The 24,922-nt window shown below is 36.9% G+C and overlaps 1 protein-coding gene across 2 annotated transcripts in view; it reads left to right on the forward strand.

Moving 5' to 3' along the window:
• The window catches only part of hrm (solute carrier family 16 member hermes), a 51,420-nt gene that overhangs the window by 17,768 nt on the left and 8,730 nt on the right, over positions 1-24,922 (forward strand). Inside the window, exon 3 of one of the 2 annotated variants that reach the window (XM_041777436.2) lies at positions 20,265-20,366. In XM_041777436.2, coding sequence (XP_041633370.1) covers positions 20,270-20,366 — 97 coding nt within the window. In that variant the 5' untranslated portion in view covers positions 20,265-20,269. Of the gene's footprint in view, positions 1-20,263; positions 20,367-24,922 lie in introns of both variants that reach the window. The other variant, XM_041777437.2, reaches the window with a different exon arrangement.

Genomic DNA, 24,922 nt, shown 5'->3' on the forward strand with positions numbered 1-24,922 from the left:
CTGCTAGTAGTGTCCCTTTTCGGTCGGTTATTAGTCAGGGTTATGAATTCGTTATGTATTTGGGTTGAAGAAAAACCAACCCAAACCCGTCAGAGATGCCAATCGGACCCTTCCTTTGGCCTTGGTACCACCACATGACACAGAGAGAAGAATAGACAAAGAAACATTTAAAAAACATAAATATTGGTGCAAAAGGAAGAGCACCAATTTTTTTTTGGCAAGATTAATTTTAAACGAAAATAATGGTTAAGAGAGGTTAAAAAAGAGATACAGATATTAAGATGGAAAATGAAAATGAAGCAATGTTTGCTTAGTAGCATTGGATGCAGAAAGACTTGCATCAATATTGTTGATATGAATGGTTGCAGAAGGACTTGCGCCAGAAGTTATATGTTAATTGGTTGCGGAAGAACTTGCACCGTAGTTTTTATACCCTTCAGTCAGAAGTTTGCAACGCAGTGAAGGAGACGTTTCCGACCCTATAAAGTATATATATTCTTGATCAGCATCAACAGCCGAGTCAATCTAGCCATGTCCGTCTGTCCGTCTGTCTGTCTGTCTGTCTGTCTGTCCGTCTGTCCGTCTGTCTGTCTGTCCGTCTGTCCGTCTGTCCGTCTGTCTGTCTGTCTGTCTGTCTGTTTCTACGCAAACTAGTCCCTCAGTTTTAAAGCTATCTGAATGAAACTTTGCATTTAGTCTTCTATATGCTCTCACTGCTATATATGTCGTAACGGGCCGGATCGGACGACTATATCATATAGCTGCCATACAAATGTTCGATATATTTGTAGAAAAAAAATTAGAACTTTGCTGTTTTTCAACATTTTTTAGATATGGCCATCCTATATTATTTCAGAATTTTGGTAAAAATTTTATCAAAATCGGACGACTATATGATATAGCTGCCATAGGAACGGTCGAGAAATAAATAGGAAAAAAAAATTATAGTTTCGTTGTTTTTCAACGTATGTTTATCTACTCTGAGATAAAAGATTTTTTTATTATTCTAGAATTATGGTATAAATTTCATAAAAATCGGACAACTAGCTGCCATATAAACCGATCGGTAGATGTAGAGAAAATGTAAAACTGGGAATGTAAAACTGTAACTGTCAAACTATAAACATAATAAGTATAGGTATAGGTAATTAATGAAACTCTGTTTTGTGAGTGTTTTCAGCATTTAAATCTATAATATAAACATCGAAACCAATCTGCAAGGGTATACAAACTTCGGCGTGCCGAAGTTTGCTTCCTTTCTTGTTTTTAAATGTGTTTTAGAAGGACTTACGCCCAAGTGCATAAAACTGGCAAAAGTATATTAAGTTTATTGGTAACAGATGGACTTAAGGGGGTTTCCTGAATTAGGAGGCAAAAAAAATCGATTTTTTTTTTATTGCTTAAATCGATAGATAAACTATCTAAGAATATACCACAAAAATTTCAGAAGCCAATTCGAAGTACAGTGGCTCCAAGCTTATTTCGTGCAAGAATTATTAACAATTTTAAATCGGCCCTGCCGGATAACTAGCAAAGATATCTCTAAAATTTAAACGCAGTATTTTGGAGAAACACTTTGTTTATTTAACTAACAAAATTTTATTTTCCTAATCTTTAAAATAAATTAAAAAATTAAATAAATAGAAAAAATGTGACAATTCTCACACCCAAGCTTATTTCGTGCAAATATTTTAAAAACAAAAAACAGCTATTTTAGACTTTAAAATCGAAATTTTTTTTCTATATTACTTTTTTAAGTACTAGTCAATACATATTTTATTGGTTTTAGATGCTGGCCCTACATATTTAAGGATATATAAGAAATTCTTTGTGGCAGTACCATGTACCATGAGTGATCAATGGAAATTACTCCAAAATCACTTTAAAAGTGACAAATATCATCGTGATTTTTCCGATATGGTTTCCTTAACCCCTACTGCATTCCATTACATAATTAAATCATTTTTTTGTAGGAGTTTCGTGGCAGATTGGGGTCGAGATAGACAAATACTTATACATTTTTCAGTGAGCTGTGTTGTATTATCCTTATAATAAAGGAACAGGAGATACTTTCAGTTCCCAAATTAGATGCATTATATTGAGCACGAAATATGTAACAAATGTAGTGTGAAATAGGTGCGCCCTATGTTGCAGGATCACATATTAAGAGGTCAAGTAGTATCAAAACAGCCATTTATAAGCAAACATTACAGCAAGGATCGTCTAAAATCTGCATAGAAGGTTATAATTCACTCGATTTTCTTTCGGAATGATTTTATCCTTACATATAAGTAAAAAATTAGCCAATTTAGTTTTGGATGGACTTAAATATGTGCTGTGGTGACTGAATTCCGGCCTGTAAAATAACCACCTCAATGCATTTGTGAAGCAAGCCGGATTCATTCCATTGTTGGACCTGTATGGCGTCAATTGGCGTGACGAAACAATTTTTTTTCAATGAAATAGTAAATGGCGATATGTTTCCTTAAAAATTAAAGAAAAATTTGCTTAAAATGGCAGAAGAACTGCGCCTACGGGGTCGTTTTTGGTAATATCAGACTAAGATCATACGTGCTCGGCAGGCTTTGTGAGGGCGTGGCTCGTCTGGAAACGAACAAAATTTATAAAAAACATTACAAAAATCAACATTTTGAAGTGTTACTACAAATTTTAACCAAAAAGTAGACTCAGTCATTATAAAAAAAGAGATAAAATAAATATTAACTCAAAGGTGCTATAAGGAAATAATGGCTTAATAGTCTAGTAGAAATATATATAAAAAAAATTTTTTTTCGTATAGAATATTTGGAAAGTTGTTAAAGAATGAAGATAGGTAAAAAAAATATGGTAAAATCTAAAAATAAAAAAGTTATTTTATATTTTCTGAACTGCACGAAATAAGCATCAACAGCCGAGTCAATCTAGCCATGTCCGTCTGTCCGTCTGTCCGTCTGTCTGTCTGTCTGTCTGTCTGTCTGTCCGTCTGTCCGTCTGTCTGTCTGTCCGTCTGTCCGTCTGTCCGTCTGTCTGTCTGTCTGTCTGTCTGTCTGTTTCTACGCAAACTAGTCCCTCAGTTTTAAAGCTATCTGAATGAAACTTTGCATTTAGTCTTCTATATGCTCTCACTGCTATATATGTCGTAACGGGCCGGATCGGACGACTATATCATATAGCTGCCATACAAATGTTCGATATATTTGTAGAAAAAAAATTAGAACTTTGCTGTTTTTCAACATTTTTTAGATATGGCCATCCTATATTATTTCAGAATTTTGGTAAAAATTTTATCAAAATCGGACGACTATATGATATAGCTGCCATAGGAACGGTCGAGAAATAAATAGGAAAAAAAAATTATAGTTTCGTTGTTTTTCAACGTATGTTTATCTACTCTGAGATAAAAGATTTTTTTATTATTCTAGAATTATGGTATAAATTTCATAAAAATCGGACAACTAGCTGCCATATAAACCGATCGGTAGATGTAGAGAAAATGTAAAACTGGGAATGTAAAACTGTAACTGTCAAACTATAAACATAATAAGTATAGGTATAGGTAATTAATGAAACTCTGTTTTGTGAGTGTTTTCAGCATTTAAATCTATAATATAAACATCGAAACCAATCTGCAAGGGTATACAAACTTCGGCGTGCCGAAGTTTGCTTCCTTTCTTGTTTTTAAATGTGTTTTAGAAGGACTTACGCCCAAGTGCATAAAACTGGCAAAAGTATATTAAGTTTATTGGTAACAGATGGACTTAAGGGGGTTTCCTGAATTAGGAGGCAAAAAAAATCGATTTTTTTTTTATTGCTTAAATCGATAGATAAACTATCTAAGAATATACCACAAAAATTTCAGAAGCCAATTCGAAGTACAGTGGCTCCAAGCTTATTTCGTGCAAGAATTATTAACAATTTTAAATCGGCCCTGCCGGATAACTAGCAAAGATATCTCTAAAATTTAAACGCAGTATTTTGGAGAAACACTTTGTTTATTTAACTAACAAAATTTTATTTTCCTAATCTTTAAAATAAATTAAAAAATTAAATAAATAGAAAAAATGTGACAATTCTCACACCCAAGCTTATTTCGTGCAAATATTTTAAAAACAAAAAACAGCTATTTTAGACTTTAAAATCGAAATTTTTTTTCTATATTACTTTTTTAAGTACTAGTCAATACATATTTTATTGGTTTTAGATGCTGGCCCTACATATTTAAGGATATATAAGAAATTCTTTGTGGCAGTACCATGTACCATGAGTGATCAATGGAAATTACTCCAAAATCACTTTAAAAGTGACAAATATCATCGTGATTTTTCCGATATGGTTTCCTTAACCCCTACTGCATTCCATTACATAATTAAATCATTTTTTTGTAGGAGTTTCGTGGCAGATTGGGGTCGAGATAGACAAATACTTATACATTTTTCAGTGAGCTGTGTTGTATTATCCTTATAATAAAGGAACAGGAGATACTTTCAGTTCCCAAATTAGATGCATTATATTGAGCACGAAATATGTAACAAATGTAGTGTGAAATAGGTGCGCCCTATGTTGCAGGATCACATATTAAGAGGTCAAGTAGTATCAAAACAGCCATTTATAAGCAAACATTACAGCAAGGATCGTCTAAAATCTGCATAGAAGGTTATAATTCACTCGATTTTCTTTCGGAATGATTTTATCCTTACATATAAGTAAAAAATTAGCCAATTTAGTTTTGGATGGACTTAAATATGTGCTGTGGTGACTGAATTCCGGCCTGTAAAATAACCACCTCAATGCATTTGTGAAGCAAGCCGGATTCATTCCATTGTTGGACCTGTATGGCGTCAATTGGCGTGACGAAACAATTTTTTTTCAATGAAATAGTAAATGGCGATATGTTTCCTTAAAAATTAAAGAAAAATTTGCTTAAAATGGCAGAAGAACTGCGCCTACGGGGTCGTTTTTGGTAATATCAGACTAAGATCATACGTGCTCGGCAGGCTTTGTGAGGGCGTGGCTCGTCTGGAAACGAACAAAATTTATAAAAAACATTACAAAAATCAACATTTTGAAGTGTTACTACAAATTTTAACCAAAAAGTAGACTCAGTCATTATAAAAAAAGAGATAAAATAAATATTAACTCAAAGGTGCTATAAGGAAATAATGGCTTAATAGTCTAGTAGAAATATATATAAAAAAAATTTTTTTTCGTATAGAATATTTGGAAAGTTGTTAAAGAATGAAGATAGGTAAAAAAAATATGGTAAAATCTAAAAATAAAAAAGTTATTTTATATTTTCTGAACTGCACGTAATAAGCTTGGGTGTGAGAATTGCACTCTTTTTCCTATTTATATGATTTTATTATTTGTTTTAATTATTAGGAAAATAATTTTATGTTAATTAAATAAACAAATACTTTCTCTAACATACTGCGTTTAAATTTTTAAAATATCCTTATTAGTTTAGCGGCAGTGCTAATTTAAAGTTGTTGTAAATTCTTGCACGAAATAAGCTTGGAGCCACTGTATTTTCGAAGATACAGAGATGAAAGCAAAGGAGCGCCGAGCAGGTTTGCAGGCGCTTGGCGAACTTTGAAGCGCGTTTTCTCCACTTTTAATTTTTACGATTCTTTCGAATTGGCGGGAAAGATAACAAAAAAACTTATTGACCGATTGAAACGAATAATGGCTTATTCTCTTTAGAATTAAATTCTCTTATATTTGAACTAAAACGGTTGTTGAAAACAGCTTTTTATATTTTTTACAGCATGTTAAAGTCAATATTTTATCCCGAAAAATGCAATATTGAATTTAACATGCTGTAAAAAATATAAAAAGCGGTTTTCAACAACCGTTTTAGTTCAAATAGAAGAGAATTTAATTCTAAAGAGAATAAGCCATTATTCGTTTCAATCGGTCAATAAGTTTTTTTGTTATCTTTCCCGCCAATTCGAAAGAATCGTAAAAATTAAAAGTGGAGAAAACGCGCTTCAAAGTTCGCCAAGCGCCTGCAAACCTGCTCGGCGCTCCTTTGCTTTCATCTCTGTATCTTCGAAAATACTTCGAATTGGCTTATGAAATTTGTTCGAATTAAGCGCCTCATCCAAAGTACCAATCTGGTAACTCCATCTGAGGACCGTTTTGGCCAGCATATTATTCTCAACTGGCCACACTTTTGATTTCAGTCTTTCGCGACGTGGTTTCAAGAGCAGTCGATCTTGCGTGCCATTCTTTTGTTCTCCATTCAATATATAATAAACTTATGTATATGTATTAATCCGAAACGGCTAAAGTCTACTTATTTAATCCGGATACTCATGCACCTGCGTTGGGGGGAAAATCCCAACAGGTTATGGGCCCAGGACGCGTAGTATCGAACGCGGAAAATTAAATAAGTGCGAAAGGAGAGAAACGAGAGACGCCGTGAAAAATGGCGGGTACATACATGCGCATCGAACCGCTAAACGCGGAGAACTACGACACATGGAAGTTGCAAATGTGTGCTATACTTGTGAAGAATGATTTATGGCCATACGTGAACGGTACGAAAAAGTGTCCCACAAATGAAAGTGATCTCGCAGAATGGACCATTAAAGACGAGAAAGCTAGAGCAGATATACTTTTGTCCATAAGTACATCCGAGCTAGGATTGATCGAAGATTGCACTACATCGAGAGATTATTGGTTGAAATTGCAAACCACATTTCATTCAAAAGGGCCAGTGCGAAAGGCCAGCTTGTTAAAGCGTGTAGCATTGTCGCGAATGAGTGAGGGGGACGACGCCCGCCTTCACATCAACGGTTTCTTCGATGCGGTGAAGAAATTAAAAGAGATCGGAGTGACAATTGGAGATGATTTGCTCGCGATTCTCTTGCTATACAGCTTGCCCGACTCATACGAGACATTTAGGTGTGCGATCGAGACACGTGACGACTTGCCAAGTCCAGACGTGCTTCGTGTTAAAATATTGGAGGAATCGGAGGCAAGAAAATCGAAAAGTGACCGCGAAGAACAAAGTGCTTTGTACGCGAACAAAAAGAAAACAGCTAAAGAAGGCAAGCATCAAAAGGAGAGCAGAAAATGCTTCGTGTGCAACAAGGTAGGACATATAGCGCGAAATTGTCGAGTGAAGCCGAAAGAGAGCAGCTATAGTGCGAAAAACGAGGAACGCGAAACCAACGGAAACCAGAAAGAAAACGTTGTGCGGTTGAAATGGAAACTGTATCGGGTCCATAAATTGCACAAATTTTATTGGCAGCATGAGATGCATTTTTGCCTTCATCGTAGTAGTACTGTAAAATATGCCGTATTTTCTCTATATCTTGCTCCATGTTTGCGACGCTATAACTCACGAACGACTGAAAACAAGCAACAATAAATCAAACACGTGTTAGCGCGTGAAAATAGCTTTCCAAAAAGCTCTAGCGTGAACCGATGCGAAGATTTTTTAGACAACCTTATATTTCATATAGTTATTGAAGACTACCTACGAGTAGTAATTAGTTATGATTCACACAGGCCATCTCTTAAAAAAAAAACCGAAGTAGTTAATGGAATACGAATTGTAAACAGCTGCGATAAGCTGGAAAATAACAGTTCCTTGCCGTGCCGTTTGGTCTGGGGAATGCGTCTTCTTCTTCATCATTAAATTATTAAAGAGTTTGGGGCTTAGCATGATTGTTTGCGATAGTTTTCATAGATAACGTGTTGATCATAGCAAACTCTGAGGAAGAGGCTTTCCGAAGGATAAAAATTGTGTTAGATGTGTTGACTGCACCAGGGATTTCATTTAATCGTGGCCAAATGTGGGTTTCTCGAACCTGCTACTCAGTATCTGGGCAATGGGATGCGCGCAGGAGAATTCAGACCCTTTTCCTAGAAAATCCTTACGTTAAAAATTCGTCCTTTCAAAATAGTACAAATAGTGACCATCATAAGACCATTTATTGAATGGCCGTCTGATTTTTAAAAATATGTGCCTCGATTCTCTTAGATAAGGAAACAGATTCTTGAACTTCAAGTACCTTTATGTGGAGTATTTTAGTACAACTATATTACTCGTGGATATCAAATGCCATTTATATAAATTGGAAACACTGGCTGTTGGCAATTGGTTTAACATTTTTGGTATTGTTATTCGGATGAGAGTTCGTAGTCTATACTGGTTGTAGTTGTAGTCAGGCAAAACAAAAAATTGAACTGAAGTACATCAATCGTGTGATTTTGGAATGGAGTATAGGGAAGGAGAGCGCAGGGCGAATGTGGATTTTTTTCCCGAAAATTACTGACTGGTTTCAACTCCAGTGAGTAGAGGTTGAGTAGAGAAACGTGTGGGCTTAGAACAAAAATCTTTGTTCATAAGAACACGATTATTTTTATTATTAAGAAAGACAAAATAAAACGAATGTTAATTTAAGAAATAAAAAATCTAATGTTTAAAAGGAAATATAACTAATCAAAAAGAGAAAGACTTAAGTTGAAATTAAAGAAATTAAATGGGATAAATAATTACAGTCCACTAAATCGTTGAAGCAATTATACATAAGCAATAAATTATGTAAATCTTATGTCAGTTTTGCCGGCCTTTGGCAGAATGTTCAGAAAGAACACACGAAAAAGTATATACATAGATAAGATGCATATGTTAGGTACTAAATCTTTGCAGCTATGTACTGCATTTGTCTATCTATAAGTACATCCGCCACTTGGGCCTACCTAAATACAAGCAACCCGAAATATGACCTCCTGCGAGCGGTCTGGGTTTGTTTAAGATACCATATGTGCTATCGGAGTAAATGTGTGCTCCCTTATCGCACTTAGAGTATTACCCACGATCGGGAACTGTCCGATGCGTGGGTCTAGAACTAAGATCAATAATGTACATTCTCATGTTAGCTATTTAAGATAGGATTTGAAAGAAATAAATTCAGTTTGAAAGAACAGCTCACCAATGTCAGACGCTCGTTTCATGTACAGCCTCTCTCGACATTTTGGTCCTTCGAGCGCTTTCCAACCTTCCCCCCTGTGGTAAGAGGTTCAGAGTCTCGTTTTGGTCCTTAGAGTTTGTTTTATCATCTCAACCACGTCAGACGCGTGTCTCTTTTTTTACAGCCTCTCTGACATTTTGTGGTACTTTGGCCGCTCGATCAAAGACGTCAGACGCTTGTTTCATGTACAGCCTCTCTCGACATTTTTGTCCTTCGGCCGCTCTGCAACTTTCCCCCCTGTGGTAAGAGGTTCAGAGTTATAAACCAGCACCTTAAAAGTATTAAGGTTGCTAAAAATAAAAATCTCTTGTGTCCCCCCACCCGTGGTAAGGAACAGAGAATAAATATATGAACAAAAAGACACAAAAGAGTCTTTTATGTTTTAAAATACTAGCACCATTTAGGTTGCTGAAATACCATGGAAGAAATGGTAAGGCGTGCTGAAGCCATGAATATCAGTAGTGAATGTGTTTAAAAGAAAAAAAAAAAATATATATATATATAAAAAGTGCATTAAATTAAAAAATAATACAAAAAAAAAAAAAAACAAAAAATTGTTCCACCTCCATTGGTTGGTTTTTTAAGTATCCAACTCAAGACGGGTACAGAAGGAGGGAAGACCGCACGGCAGCAAAGAAGTCTGCAAAAACAACTACAGCCGCAGCGACGATACAGGCGGCATCAGAAAATCGTCCTACAGCCAACAACGGCGGCAGCGACGACAGCAGCAGCAGAAACAACAACATCAACATTAAAGACGACGGCGGCGCGGCAGAAGCGGAAGAAGCAGCAGCTTAGTCAACTTTATTAAAAATTCTTTTTTATTAGAAATATAATTATTTTTTGTTTTTGTAAAGAAAAAAAAAAAGAGTATAAAATATCATAAAAACGCAAGTTAGATCAGGAGTTAGGTAACGTAATATTCCCCCGGCAGGACCTCACTTCGGAGGTATTTAGAAAGCTGGAGTTAAAATCATGAAATATTAGATAAAACGAATAGTTTCAATACCGATTGCTTAATTTAAAAATAATTGTTCAAAAATTAAGAAAAATAATACCATCCACAATTGCATATCCATCAAATTTCCAGACACGCTGGTTTTATATTTTCATTGATAGTTATAGCAGTTTTGATAATATATTTTGTGAAAAAATGTTTGATTAGGCAAAGATTAGAAGCCATCACATTCGCCGGCCCGTTGCCCGGAATTTAATGTCAAGTAATTGAGTAAAAGATATATATAAATATGTTAAAAATTATACAAATTTACAGTCCACTAGATTATTGTTTGCACAAATGTCCAAAATAAAATAAAATATATTGGTAACTAAATGTCAAGCTTGCCGGGCCTTTGGCAGAATGTTCATAAGAACACGATTATTTTTATTATTAAGAAAGACAAAATAAAACGAATGTTAATTTAAGAAATAAAAAATCTAATGTTTAAAAGGAAATATAACTAATCAAAAAGAGAAAGACTTAAGTTGAAATTAAAGAAATTAAATGGGATAAATAATTACAGTCCACTAAATCGTTGAAGCAATTATACATAAGCAATAAATTATGTAAATCTTATGTCAGTTTTGCCGGCCTTTGGCAGAATGTTCAGAAAGAACACACGAAAAAGTATATACATAGATAAGATGCATATGTTAGGTACTAAATCTTTGCAGCTATGTACTGCATTTGTCTATCTATAAGTACATCCGCCACTTGGGCCTACCTAAATACAAGCAACCCGAAATATGACCTCCTGCGAGCGGTCTGGGTTTGTTTAAGATACCATATGTGCTATCGGAGTAAATGTGTGCTCCCTTATCGCACTTAGAGTATTACCCACGATCGGGAACTGTCCGATGCGTGGGTCTAGAACTAAGATCAATAATGTACATTCTCATGTTAGCTATTTAAGATAGGATTTGAAAGAAATAAATTCAGTTTGAAATATCAACTCAACAACGTCAGACGCTCGTTTTATTTACAGCCTCTCTCGACAATCTTAAATGACTGACTGATCAACGTCAGGATGCGGAAATTGTTGATATAGTTTATAAACTCAACTTAAAATAATTTAAATTAAATTGAGCTAAGAAAAGGAGTTTTGAAAGATACAAGGAGTTCTGAGGTAATGTTGTCTGCTAGTAGTGTCCCTTTTCGGTCGGTTATTAGTCAGGGTTATGAATTCGTTATGTATTTGGGTTGAAGAAAAACCAACCCAAACCCGTCAGAGATGCCAATCGGACCCTTCCTTTGGCCTTGGTACCACCACATGACACAGAGAGAAGAATAGACAAAGAAACATTTAAAAAACATAAATATTGGTGCAAAAGAAAGAGCACCAATATTTATTTGGCAAGATTAATTTTAAACGAAAATAATGGTTAAGAGAGGTTAAAAAAGAGATACAGATATTAAGATGGAAAATGAAAATGAAGCAATGTTTGCTTAGTAGCATTGGATGCAGAAAGACTTGCATCAATATTGTTGATATGAATGGTTGCAGAAGGACTTGCGCCAGAAGTTATATGTTAATTGGTTGCGGAAGAACTTGCACCGTAGTTTTTATACCCTTCCATCCTATATTATTTCAGAATTTTGGTAAAAATTTTATCAAAATCGGACGACTATATGATATAGCTGCCATAGGAACGGTCGAGAAATAAATAGGAAAAAAAAATTATAGTTTCGTTGTTTTTCAACGTATGTTTATCTACTCTGAGATAAAAGATTTTTTTATTATTCTAGAATTATGGTATAAATTTCATAAAAATCGGACAACTAGCTGCCATATAAACCGATCGGTAGATGTAGAGAAAATGTAAAACTGGGAATGTAAAACTGTAACTGTCAAACTATAAACATAATAAGTATAGGTATAGGTAATTAATGAAACTCTGTTTTGTGAGTGTTTTCAGCATTTAAATCTATAATATAAACATCGAAACCAATCTGCAAGGGTATACAAACTTCGGCGTGCCGAAGTTTGCTTCCTTTCTTGTTTTTAAATGTGTTTTAGAAGGACTTACGCCCAAGTGCATAAAACTGGCAAAAGTATATTAAGTTTATTGGTAACAGATGGACTTAAGGGGGTTTCCTGAATTAGGAGGCAAAAAAAATCGATTTTTTTTTATTGCTTAAATCGATAGATAAACTATCTAAGAATATACCACAAAAATTTCAGAAGCCAATTCGAAGTATTTTCGAAGATACAGAGATGAAAGCAAAGGAGCGCCGAGCAGGTTTGCAGGCGCTTGGCGAACTTTGAAGCGCGTTTTCTCCACTTTTAATTTTTACGATTCTTTCGAATTGGCGGGAAAGATAACAAAAAAACTTATTGACCGATTGAAACGAATAATGGCTTATTCTCTTTAGAATTAAATTCTCTTATATTTGAACTAAAACGGTTGTTGAAAACCGCTTTTTATATTTTTTACAGCATGTTAAAGTCAATATTTTATCCCGAAAAATGCAATATTGAATTTAACATGGACCATTAAAGACGAGAAAGCTAGAGCAGATATACTTTTGTCCATAAGTACATCCGAGCTAGGATTGATCGAAGATTGCACTACATCGAGAGATTATTGGTTGAAATTGCAAACCACATTTCAATCAAAAGGGCCAGTGCGAAAGGCCAGCTTGTTAAAGCGTGTAGCATTGTCGCGAATGAGTGAGGGGGACGACGCCCGCCTTCACATCAACGGTTTCTTCGATGCGGTGAAGAAATTAAAAGAGATCGGAGTGACAATTGGAGATGATTTGCTCGCGATTCTCTTGCTATACAGCTTGCCCGACTCATACGAGACATTTAGGTGTGCGATCGAGACACGTGACGACTTGCCAAGTCCAGACGTGCTTCGTGTTAAAATATTGGAGGAATCGGAGGCAAGAAAATCGAAAAGTGACCGCGAAGAACAAAGTGCTTTGTACGCGAACAAAAAGAAAACAGCTAAAGAAGGCAAGCATCAAAAGGAGAGCAGAAAATGCTTCGTGTGCAACAAGGTAGGACATATAGCGCGAAATTGTCGAGTGAAGCCGAAAGAGAGCAGCTATAGTGCGAAAAACGAGGAACGCGAAACCAACGGAAATCGGTACAAAAAGGAAATGACAATGAACGTGAATGAACATGCATTCATAGCCGAAGGGCGAAATGATATGTGGTGCCTGGACAGCGGTTGTTCGGCACATATGAGTTCCAATAAGAATTTGTTCGGTGAAATAAAAAGCATTGATAAAACATTGCATTTGGCCGACAGCAACACAACGAAGGTTAATGGTGTTGGTGACGTGAAGATAGACATTAAAGGAAAGAGAAATGAGAATATCACCCTTAAAGAAGTGCTATTTGTGTCGGATCTTCGTCAGAATTTGCTTTCTGTTTCTAAAATAACTGAAAAAGGTTACGAAGTGCGTTTTCGTAAGGAAGAAGCGATAATTATGAAAAATAATAATGAAGTGTGGCTTCGAGCAAAGAAGTACGGAAATTTGTATTATTTGAATACCGAAAAGAATGAAGCAAACAAAGTGAACGAAGAGCAAAGCGAAATAGAAACATGGCATCGTCGGATGGGCCATCTAAACGAAAAGAAAAAGAAAAGGCGTTGTGTGGAAAAGTTCACGGAATGAAGCTAAAAGAAAATGACAAACTACCGCAATGCGAAATTTGCATCAGCGAAAAGCAAACGGCAAATACGTATAAAAGTGCTACGGAAAAGAGATCGCAGAAAACTCTAGAAATTGTGCACAGTGACGTGTGTGGACCGATGCGTACACAGTCAAAAAGCGGATGCAAGTACTTCGTTACATTTATCGATAACTATTCGCGATATAGCTCGGTATATTTCTTAAAGCAAAAGTCGGACGTATTAAACGCGTTTAAATCGTTCAAAGCCTTAGCAGAAAATGTAACAGGTAACAAAATTAAACAATTACAGAGCGATAATGGAACCGAATTCCTGAATAAGGAATCCGACGAATTCCTGCGACAAAGCGGAATTACCAGACGTCTGTCAGCGCCACATACTCCTCAACAAAACGGCGTGGCAGAGCGGCAGAACCGCACTTTGGTAGAAATGGCCAGGTGCATGATGAAGCAAGCGGGGGTTCCTCCGTCATTTTGGGCAGAAGCTATTAGCACGGCTTCCTATCTCCGTAACCGGTGCCCAACGAAGGCTCTATTTGGAGAGCTACCCTACACCTATTGGACAGGTAAAGTTCCCACGGTAATGTATTTACGTACATTTGGAACAAAGGCGTATGCATTAATAAAAGGCACGAATAAGGGAAAGTTTGAGTCACGATCTGAGGAATGCATACTGGTAGGATACGCTGCAGAATCGAAAGCGTATCGCCTTTATTCTCCTCAGAGAAGATCCATCGTGGTAAGCAATTATGTAAAGTTTATGAATACATCGGGGTTCAAGAGTAAATATGAAGAATTTTACGAGAACGAACCTGAGGGAGAATTGTCTATTCAGATGACTGATAATTTACCGGACGAACAAGTAGAAGTTTCTAGCAGCAGCGACGTAGAAGAAGAGACTCCTGTTGTGGAGAAAAGGGGCAGAGGACGCCCAAAATTGCTGAGAACCGGACAGCGTGGGAGGCCACGTAAGATGTATCAGCAAAGACAGGAAGATGAAACTCCCAACAATAATCCCGCAGAAAATGACACATCGATTGATGACGAATTTGAGGATTGCGAATTGGCATTCTTAGCAGTAACAGGGGATCCTTTAACATTAGAAGAAGCATTTAAATCCAAAGAAGCAGTTCATTGGAAACGCGCAGTGGAAGACGAGTTTATGGCCCAAGTCTTCAACAAAACTTGGGAGATAACAGAACGCCCGGAAAAACGCAAAGTAATTGGAAACAAGATGGTATTCCAAACGAAAGATGACGGCAGCAGCTTGGGAAAAAAGAAAGCCCGTTTGGTTGCCAAGGGGTATGCTCAGAAACCTGGAGAAGATTTCTTTGAGTCCTACTCACCTGTAGCGCGATTTACATCAGTGCGACTATTGGTTGCTCTATCAGCAGAATTTCAGATGGAAGTTCACCAAATGGACGTCGTCACTGCCTACCTCAACGGTGAGCTAGAGGAGAAGGTATTCATGGATATACCTGAGGGTTTCAGCGAGTTCATGGAGCAGCTGGAATCAGACGCGAAAATCGGATCGAAGCAGGAGTTAGCATCGACAGATTTTAGAAAGGCAGCATGTTTTTAGAGAAAATCCTTAAAACAAATGAGAGATCCTGTTTGTTTACTACGAAAGGCACTCTACGGACTTCGTCAATCAGGACTTCGTTGGTATTGCAAGCTTACAGAGAAGCTTAAGGGGTTATCCGGGTTTAGAACCACCAAAAAAGGCCTATTTTCCAGAATTTTTTTAAATGATCCTATGACACTCTTGCAAATTTCATTTATTCTACATTAATACATAAGGTTTGAACTAAATTCTGTAAAATTTTGAACAAGAAATATTCACAAATGAGCCGTTGAGGGAGGGTTGAACTTAACCCTAAAAAAAAATTATGTCCTTGCGGTAGGCAGGATTTCTCCGTCAATTTTTATTTGAAATCAAAAAACCAAAATTTTTCTGTTAGCTTATGTGTCTGGCTTGTCTCTGAACGAAGGATTTTTTAAAAAATTAAATATTGAATTTTTGGGAGCGTTTTTCATGAAAAATGTCACTTTTTACGTCAATTTTGGCCATATTTTGGGTTATAAAATCGGTTGTAATTGAAGATATAAAAAATCCTTCGTTCAGAGACAAGAAAAACATGTCTAGAAGAAGTGTGGAAAATCTGAAGTCGATCGGTCCAGTAGTTTTCGAGAAATCTTGACTACCGACTTCAAGAAAGTGGTTTTGTGAAAAACGCGTTTAAAGTTTTAATTGCCAGTTGTGACTCATACGACGCGCTGGGCTTTAAAATTCTCCCATTCCTACAGTTTTGCTTCGATCGACTTGAAATTTTCGAACAACATTCCTGACACTTTGTACTATTATATAAAAAAATTTGAAAAAAATGCATTTTTTGAAATTTCAAAACTCGGATAACCCCTTAAGGAAATCGGACTGAACCCAACTGAGCAAGATCCATGCCTGTTTGTCAAGCAAGGAGACGGAAAGTTTCTACTTGTCACCATATATGTTGATGATTTGCTTTTGGCGTCAAATTATCCTAATTGGCTGCTTGAAACCAAAGCTCACTTGGGAGCATCATTCAAGATGAAGGATTTTGGACCAGTCAAAACGTGCTTGGGCATCGAGTTCAAACAGAATGCGAGGCAGCAGACAGTCTTCATGAGCCAAGAGAAGTACATCGACGCTATCCTTCGAAAATACGGCATGGAAGACTGCAAGCCGGCTATCACCCCGATCGAGTCCAAATCAGCACTGAAGCGACCAGAGAACCCAGACGAGGAGGAGATGAAACGGTATCCTTATCAAAGCTTAATTGGTTCTCTTATGTTTCTTGCAGTTTCTACGCGACCAGATATCGCGTTCGCAGTGAATTTCCTGAGTCAGTTCAACTCCAACTACTCAGCCGAACACTGGAAGGCGTCGAAGCGTATCCTACGATACTTAAAGGGTACGAAGATGCTTGGGTTACTCTTCAAGAAGACTGGAGATGACCTTTACGGCCTCGTGGATGCGGATTGGGGGTCAAACCTATCCGACCGTCGCTCTTATTCAGGGCAAGCGTTCATCCTGGCAGGCGCTTCCATATCCTGGGAGGCGCGTAAGCAGCGTACCGTGGCTTTGTCGAGTACTGAGTCAGAGTACTTGGCGATGTCGGAAGCCGTTAAGGAGGCGCTGTATTTGAAGGCTCTCCTTAACCGGATCGGATCGACCTGTGATTCTGTCCGAATTTTCAACGACAACCAGAGCGCACAACAACTGGTGAAGGGGTTCGGCTTCCATCCTCGGACTAAACACATTGATGTCCGACACCACTTCATACAAGAGAAGGAGAAGAGTGGTGATATCACGGTGGCGTACATGCCGACTGAGAAGATGCCCGCTGATGTCCTCACCAAAGGATTATGCAGTAGCAAGCATAATAATTGTATTCTTTCTTTGGGCATAACTAATATATAGTATAGGATTGCTACTTTGAGGGGGTGTGTTCGAATTAAGCGCCTCATCCAAAGTACCAATCTGGTAACTCCATCTGAGGACCGTTTTGGCCAGCATATTATTCTCAACTGGCCACACTTTTGATTTCAGTCTTTCGCGGCGTGGTTGTAAGAGCAGTCGATCTTGCGTGCCATTCTTTTGTTCTCCATTCAATATATAATAAACTTATGTACACACCTGATCATATTAATAGGTACATACATCAACTCAGACTTTAAGGTTACAGAAAATAGTTTTATTCATTATTTTAAACTTAAAATTTGGTCTCATTGGTTCTTAAACTATTTGTTTTTAATCAAATAAACTTCATTGTAACATAGGATAATAATATAACAAAAAGGAGATCATTTTGTGTCTTAGATACGTTTTAAGTCTGATAAAAATAATAGGTACACTTCAAGTGTAGATGAGAAAAATAAATTTAAATATATATTTTGCGTTTTTTTTTTTCTAAATTTGTATTTACTAACTTAGTATCCAGTGTATCCACCTCTATTTCTGGTCACTACTGCTATTCTTTTTGGCATACTTTTAATAAGAGCCTGGCAGGTTTCTACTGGTGTTTCATACCACAATTTTTGGACACCATCCCATAATTGTGCTTTATTTGAAAATGAATACTTTGCCAATTTCTTTTTTAAGTCTCCCCACAAGTTTTCTATGGGGTTTAGGTCGGGGGATTGGCTTGGCCACTTCAGAACGTCAACTTTTTGGTCCTCAAAGAATTTAGATAAAAGCCTTGATGTATGCTTAGGATCATTGTCTTGCTGAAATACCCAACGTAATGGCATATTTTCTTCAGCATATGATACCATAACTGTTTCCAATATGGATTTGTATTCTTCAGCAGTCATTCTGTTCGTAGTCTGATAAATTGGACCTACGCCATACCAGGAGAAGCAACCCCATACCATTATATTACCACCTCCATGTTTGACTGTTTTCTTTGTAAGCCGTGGATGAAATTCCTTTCCATTAGGGCGTCGAACATTCCTTTCACAATCATTCCCAAATAAATTTATCTTGGTTTCATCGCTCCATAAAATGTTTCTCCACTTTTTCTCCCCGATGCATCCTACCCAGTCTTTGTGGTCCCTTGCAAAAGTTTGCCTCATGGTGATATTTTTTTTTTGCGCATAAGTGGAACCTTTCTGGCAATTCTTCCTGGTAGGTTGGCATCTTGTAGTCGTCTTCGGATAGTTGGAGCACTAACTGAATTCCCAATATCTGCTGCAATAGCCTTCGATGACTTAAATGGGTCCTTTTTGCTTAAAGATACTATGTAGTGGTCAAGCGTTTCCGTTGTTTTTTTTTTTTGCCTTCCACGGGATTCCTGTCTTGGTTTCCTTTCTAATGCATTTTTAACAAAATTATGGGACCTTTTCATTAATTTGGCAATAGCTCGTAAAGATTTGCCATCTTTTCTCAGACTAAGAACCAATCGAGCTTCTTCTTTAGTACAATGAGAATTTCGACCCATTTTTTCTAAAAAAAATAAATATTAAATTCTATTAATTGATAGTAGCTATACGAAATTTACCTTAAGTTGCCAAAAAATCACTGATTACAAAATTATTCACTTGTTATTTATGAGAAACGGAGACTGTACCTATTATTATGATCAGGCGAAATGTGTGGTTGACTCACAATTTATAGAAAAGCTTTGATATTCGGGGATTCCCCTCGTTCAACTCTTTGTCACAGTTTGGCCAGATATTGATCATAACAAATAACCAAAAATTTTAAGGATGTCAACACTTAAAGTACGAAAAAACCATCTATAATTAAATAATTTGTGTATGAACCTATTAATATGATCAGGTGTGTATATGTATTAATCCGAAACGGCTAAAGTCTACTTATTTAATCCGGATACTCATGCACCTGCGTTGGGGGGAAAATCCCAACAAAATTTTTGTGGTATATTCTTAGATAGTTTATCTATCGATTTAAGCAATAAAAAAAAATCGATTTTTTTTGCCTCCTAATTCAGGAAACCCCCTTAAGTCAATGTTTATGATTAACTTGAGAGTGCATTTACAATTTTTTTATGTAGGAATTGATTGGCAAAACGAGTAAAAATATTGATTTTCTGACAATTTGTGTTACCCAAACTGAATTTATTATACGATAATAATGTTTTGCGTGTAGACCCTTCCGTAAAAGTTCGGCGGTTCTATTCCTGCTTACCGTTGGTGGATGGAGCAATTTGTAATTTGCGAACTTCAGTCTGGCGATGGCATTGCCTGACGCGATTAATGGCTCCTTGACCAATGCTATGTCGCCGGATCCTTGCTCCATGGCTATTAGGAGTTTTGCCGACGCGACCTTGCTCTTATGGAGCTTGAGCTGCAGCACCCTGAGTGTCATGGGTACTGGGCTCACCTCCATACCACGGGTTGACTACTACGGTCAGGTCACCGTCCTCTCCTTCGCAGGACTCATCCAGCGTCATTTCCCGGTCGGCATCCACGATGGTTTCCAGACCTAGGTCCTTCAGGGTGTGAGTATCCTTATCCCCGAGGTGGCGCTTTTTAAGGCGCAGGTATACGCTACCCATGCCCTACGCTATCTTCCCGAATCTGGGATAAAGGATGTTCTCTGCATCCTTGTTTATCTGAAGGACTGAACTTTGAGAAAAATCGAACTGTAAATGTAAAACTATAACTTGAATGTATGTAAAAAATTATTATATATGTATGTCGTGTTTTTTTTTATTTAGACAATGAATCTATTCTTAATGTTACAATTTCATTATGCAAAGGTTTACAAACTTCGGCGCGTTGATGTTAGCTTCCTTTCTTGTTGTAATTTTAATTCAGAAGATACATATTTTCATCATATATTTCATCTGCCGTCACATTCACAACACCTGCGATTCTTATTGAAAAAATCTCCCATTAGGGCAAACGACAGCATCACATATCCATTCCTTTCCACTTTCATTATAGTAGGTAAATAAGATTGACAAGGTGGGGAGACTTAACTGTTTTTATATAATGCTTTTTGTTTTATATCAGAGTCGAACAAAATGTACTTTTTTTTACTTATTATTTTAGTGAAGCTGGCGGTAAAATATAATATTTTGCTTGACTCCTGACACACAACCATTTCAAGAAATATTTTTTCTCTTTTTAGAGACCATGCATGAGGAAAATGTATGTACACAAAAGTCAAATAAAGTATCTCATAGCGACCGTAAATTGAATGGAACTGCAAATGAAGCTTGCAATAAATCAGGTCAGTGATACACAAGGAAAGAACCATGAATTAGACATATTTTTCGACACTAATATATTTTGGTATATATAAATATATTTATATACATATACATATATAGCAAATCAATTATTTATTTATACAATTCGACTTCGATACAAAAACAGGCATGCTGTTCGTTTTGGCCTGGGATCGTAACAATTATAGTTTTTATAATAAAATTAAGGGGGGAAATCTGAGTAACTTTTTTTAAAAATCGAAAATTTTTTTTTTGCTTAAAAAATTCTTTAGGGTCTTAAAAATAACATACCAAAAGATAGAGTCCGGCAAATGTGTCTAAGTGTCGAAATTTTCCATTCTGCGGAATATACAATTTTAAATCTTTAAACGCGTTTTTCTCAAAACCACTTTTTTTGAGCTGGCCGAAAACATAACTCGAACAAATCTTAACCGATCGATCTGAAATTTTGACAGTATATTCAAAATACCTATGGCTATCGACATAAGTAGGATTTTTTTTTTTGCTTACTTTTTTTTATCAACAATTTTTTGACGTTTTTTTTTTTTATGAAAATTGACAATTTTATTTAATCACTCATCATTTTGCTATAAATCAAAATATCGAAAAAATCCCCCTTTAACAAAAAAGGGCCTACAAAGAAATGCTGCACAGCCGCCATTTGTTTTCGATTTATTAAAAAAAAATGTATTTTGTACTTCACATATAACATTATCAAACCTACTTTAAAATTTTTCGATTGGCTTTTTCATTTGGCCAAAAAAAATTCTAGAAAATGGGCTTTTTTTTTGCCAATTGCTCAGATGTCCCCCCTTAAAAAAAAAATTCTTTTCTAATTAAAAAAAAAAATTAATTTTTATATACAACTTGAGTAATAAACCAGATTGGGGCACCGCCTTGATGTTGAGAGGAGCGCACAAAGGCACGCCGCAAGTTGGGGTCCTATCGCCCCTCCTATGCAATCTGGTGGTAGACGGTAATCAAGAGATTCGAGAGGAAAGTCGGTCAATTTGTTCGCCGACAGTTCCAAAAATGTACTGGCAAGCAGGTAGTCATTAGACAGTCTAAGCACGGCTGCCAGTGAGACTCTACTGGGTTTCCAGCCACCTGGGCATAGACATTAACGAGACCGCGGACGAGCTTGCAAAGGATGGTGTCGGATTGGCGAGCGAAAGATCAGAAAACGTTTCCAAAGCGAGCTGGAGGGACGGGCTGATGCAAGCGCAAAAAGCAGAATATCAAAAATCATGTGCAAAGAGCGCAACGAGAAACTCACTCACTACGTGCTGCATCTTCCGCGGAAGGACTGCAGAATGTTAGTGGGTATTCTAACAGATCAATGCCTGTCTGCTGCACATGCAATCAAGCTAGGTATTACCGACAACGCCAAATGCCGGAAATGTGATAAATTCGAGGCAGCCGAAACCTTGGAGCATCTCATTTGCAAATGTCTGGTCCTAACAAAGGCAAGATTCTGGAATCGCTAGAAGATGCCTCCCGGGGGAAGCCAGGCGAACTTCTGGCCTTTCCGAAACACACCTTGATCTTCAAGGGCCTCGAAAATCGCATAAATAGACTCTAGGTCCATCCAGAAATTTCCCGGACAATTTAGGGCCATATTGGTCTATGCGTGCCTTTGTGGGAGTCGTCCGAAATAACCTAACCTAACCTAGTAATAATTCTTATTTTAAATTGGTAAAAGAATAATTGAAAATAAGACTTCTCACTTCTACCGCTGTTGAGTTATAGTTTTACTTTAATCTGAAATGCACTATAAGAGTGACGTTCGTCGGGATGTTTATTTATTGAGAAGTAGATAGGTTCTAACTATACAAAGAAACTTAAACCTGAAACTTGGGAGAGCCGATTGGAATGAAAGTCCGGCGGGAGAGGGAGAGGAAGAGAGAGCGTACAGGATCATTAGAGGCTGGTAGAGGGGTCACACTACATCCCGAAATTAAGCGCCTTGTTGGCGTGAACGCAAAGCAATAAAAATTGACAGAATAGTTGCTGACAGTTGTGCCAAGCTAGGAATTTTTTTTTAAAATGTTCTCGGCGGGAACACTAAAAATTAGAATTTCCGGGTACTTATTTAAGGGGTTATATACAGTTGTGATAGTCGAAAAAATCGATTTTTTTTATTGCATATTCTTAAAGTATATACTGTTGAGAATACTCTCAAATTCATAACGATCGGAGCATTAGAACCGAAGTTGAAGCTATTTATAGCGCACGACCTGCACGTCGGCCGGAACAAACTTGAAACTTTAAACGCGATTATCTCAGAATCGTTTTTTTTTTCGAAAGTACCTTTGCGGTGGACACGATTACTAAAAAACTATTAATCCGATCGACACCAAATTTTGACCACTTATTTATTAACACAAAAACTAGTCCGTGAACGAAGGATTTTCATTTTTTTTTGAAAACTTCCTTTTTTAGAGCATAAAAACGGAAAATTTTACCCCTTAAAAAGGACATTTTTTGTTAAAATCTTCGCCATTTTTTGTTAAAATCGTCGCCATTTTTTTTTTAATCAAAATTTTTACAAATCCTTCGTTCACGGACTAGACAATACAAGATACTAACGAAATTTTTTTTAATTTTTGATCTCTGATGAACCGTTCTCGGGATATGATGTCCACCGCAAGTCACTATCGGAAAAAGAGGGTATTTGAATTCGGCCATAACTTTTTAATTAGTTAAATTTTTTTATAAAAAAAATTTTAATAATTACCCAGAAAGATGTACTAAACAACGCCGGTAAAACATTTTTAATAAATATTCTTTATGGTGTCAAAAAAAAATCGACAAAACTTCATATTTTTGAGCGGTACAACTGTATATAACCCCTTAACAGATTGTAATATAATAAGGATTTTGTAACATATGCCTAGTAGTACTAGGCTAGTACTGAGAGAACGAAAATCCTCTGTCACAATGGTGATAGTACAATCGCTATATATTTTGCTCGGTAAACAGTGTGACCAAATAAATTACGGAAAAGCCATGAAACTATATTTAAAGCAGCGATGGGCACGAGATCTAACGGTTTGAGCAGCAGCTCGCTGAAAAAAAAAAAACAACAACAACCCCCAGCGTTGCGAAGCGTCGCACCCACGCGACACACAGAATGTGCGAGCCGAGAAAATACACTGACAAAAACTTTTTGAGTAGATCAATATCTTCAGCCATTTTTGCGTGCATTTATGTCCGCCTAAGAAAAACGTGCAGAAGTCAACGCGAGCCGCGCAGGTCCCTTTAAAATTGTTCTTGTTTTTGGGACGATGTGCGAGTTCGGTCGCTTGTGTTTTGTTGTTGCAAACTCGGGATCGCGGGGATGTGCTCGCTACCTGCGCCAAAGGTCAGTGTGGTTGTTTTTGTAAATCTTCACGGTTCGCTGGTCGCGAGCACTGCACTTGTGCGTCTGCAATTGTGCGACATGCTGGCGCCTCCGAAAAAAAATAACGGTTTGAGCAGCGTGAGCAAATTGAGCCACTGCGTGCCCATCGCTGATTTAAAGGGTAATAATGAACAGCAGTTTGTAAACAATAAATATGGCCATAAAATGCACTTTGTCGGTTAAATCCCATATTATGGGCTTCGCCTTGACCGCACTTATCAAAGCCACTTTCTCCTCGCGGGCAGAAAATTTTTCGATCTTACAATTATTTTTTTCTTTCAAATGTCCCTCCATAATGCCTGTAAGAATAATTGAAATTAATTAAATCTCAACTGTTTACTTTCTTGTTCCGGCAACGCCTTACAATTTCCGCAAGTATCATTTTCGTTATGTCAGTACCCGCAAAAACGACGAGGGAAAAAGTTCTTCTTCCTTTTTTTGCAGCGTTTTTTTTTTAATGAATTTTTCAGATTTTTATCGTGGGAATACCTAGAATATCTGGCTGTGTGCTTAAGTATTGTGCCGACGCTCTGTGCCTTCCCCTTCTGAAATGCTTTACATTAGAAATCTTTAAAAATCTCCAGCTTCCCCCTCATTGGGATGGAATCATCTCCACAAACAAGGTATCAAATCGGAGTAATAGAGGAATCCCTAAATTGTCGGCCATCCCAAAACTGTTCGAAAATTCCATTTCTCCTCATTTGTAGCACCTGTGTAGGTCAATTATTTCTCCATATTATCATGGTTTTATTAAGTGAAGGTCAATTACAACCAATTTTTTTGAGCTCACATCCTTAATTATAAAGGGCTACCGGAATAACTTTCAGACAGATGTAATCTATTCTCATTTTAGTAAAGCATTTGACTCTGTTAACCATTCTCTTCTTGTTCGGAAACTCGATTTTATGGGATTTCCGACTGATCTTCTTAATTGGATCTCAGGTTATCTAAATGGCAGGACGCAGAAGGTCCTTTTCGAAAATAAACTATATAATGTTCTTAGAGTTACATCTGGCGTCCCGCAAGGGAGTCATTTGGGTCCCCTACTGTTTACATTATTTATCAACGATCTGCCCGAAGTTTTGACCAACTCCAGAGTACTTATGTATGCTGATGACGTCAAGCTTTGTGTGCAATATAACGATGCTACTTGCC

Source organism: Drosophila kikkawai, chromosome 2R (genome assembly GCF_030179895.1).
Source record: "Drosophila kikkawai strain 14028-0561.14 chromosome 2R, DkikHiC1v2, whole genome shotgun sequence".
NCBI classification, from domain to species: Eukaryota; Metazoa; Arthropoda; class Insecta; order Diptera; family Drosophilidae; genus Drosophila; species Drosophila kikkawai.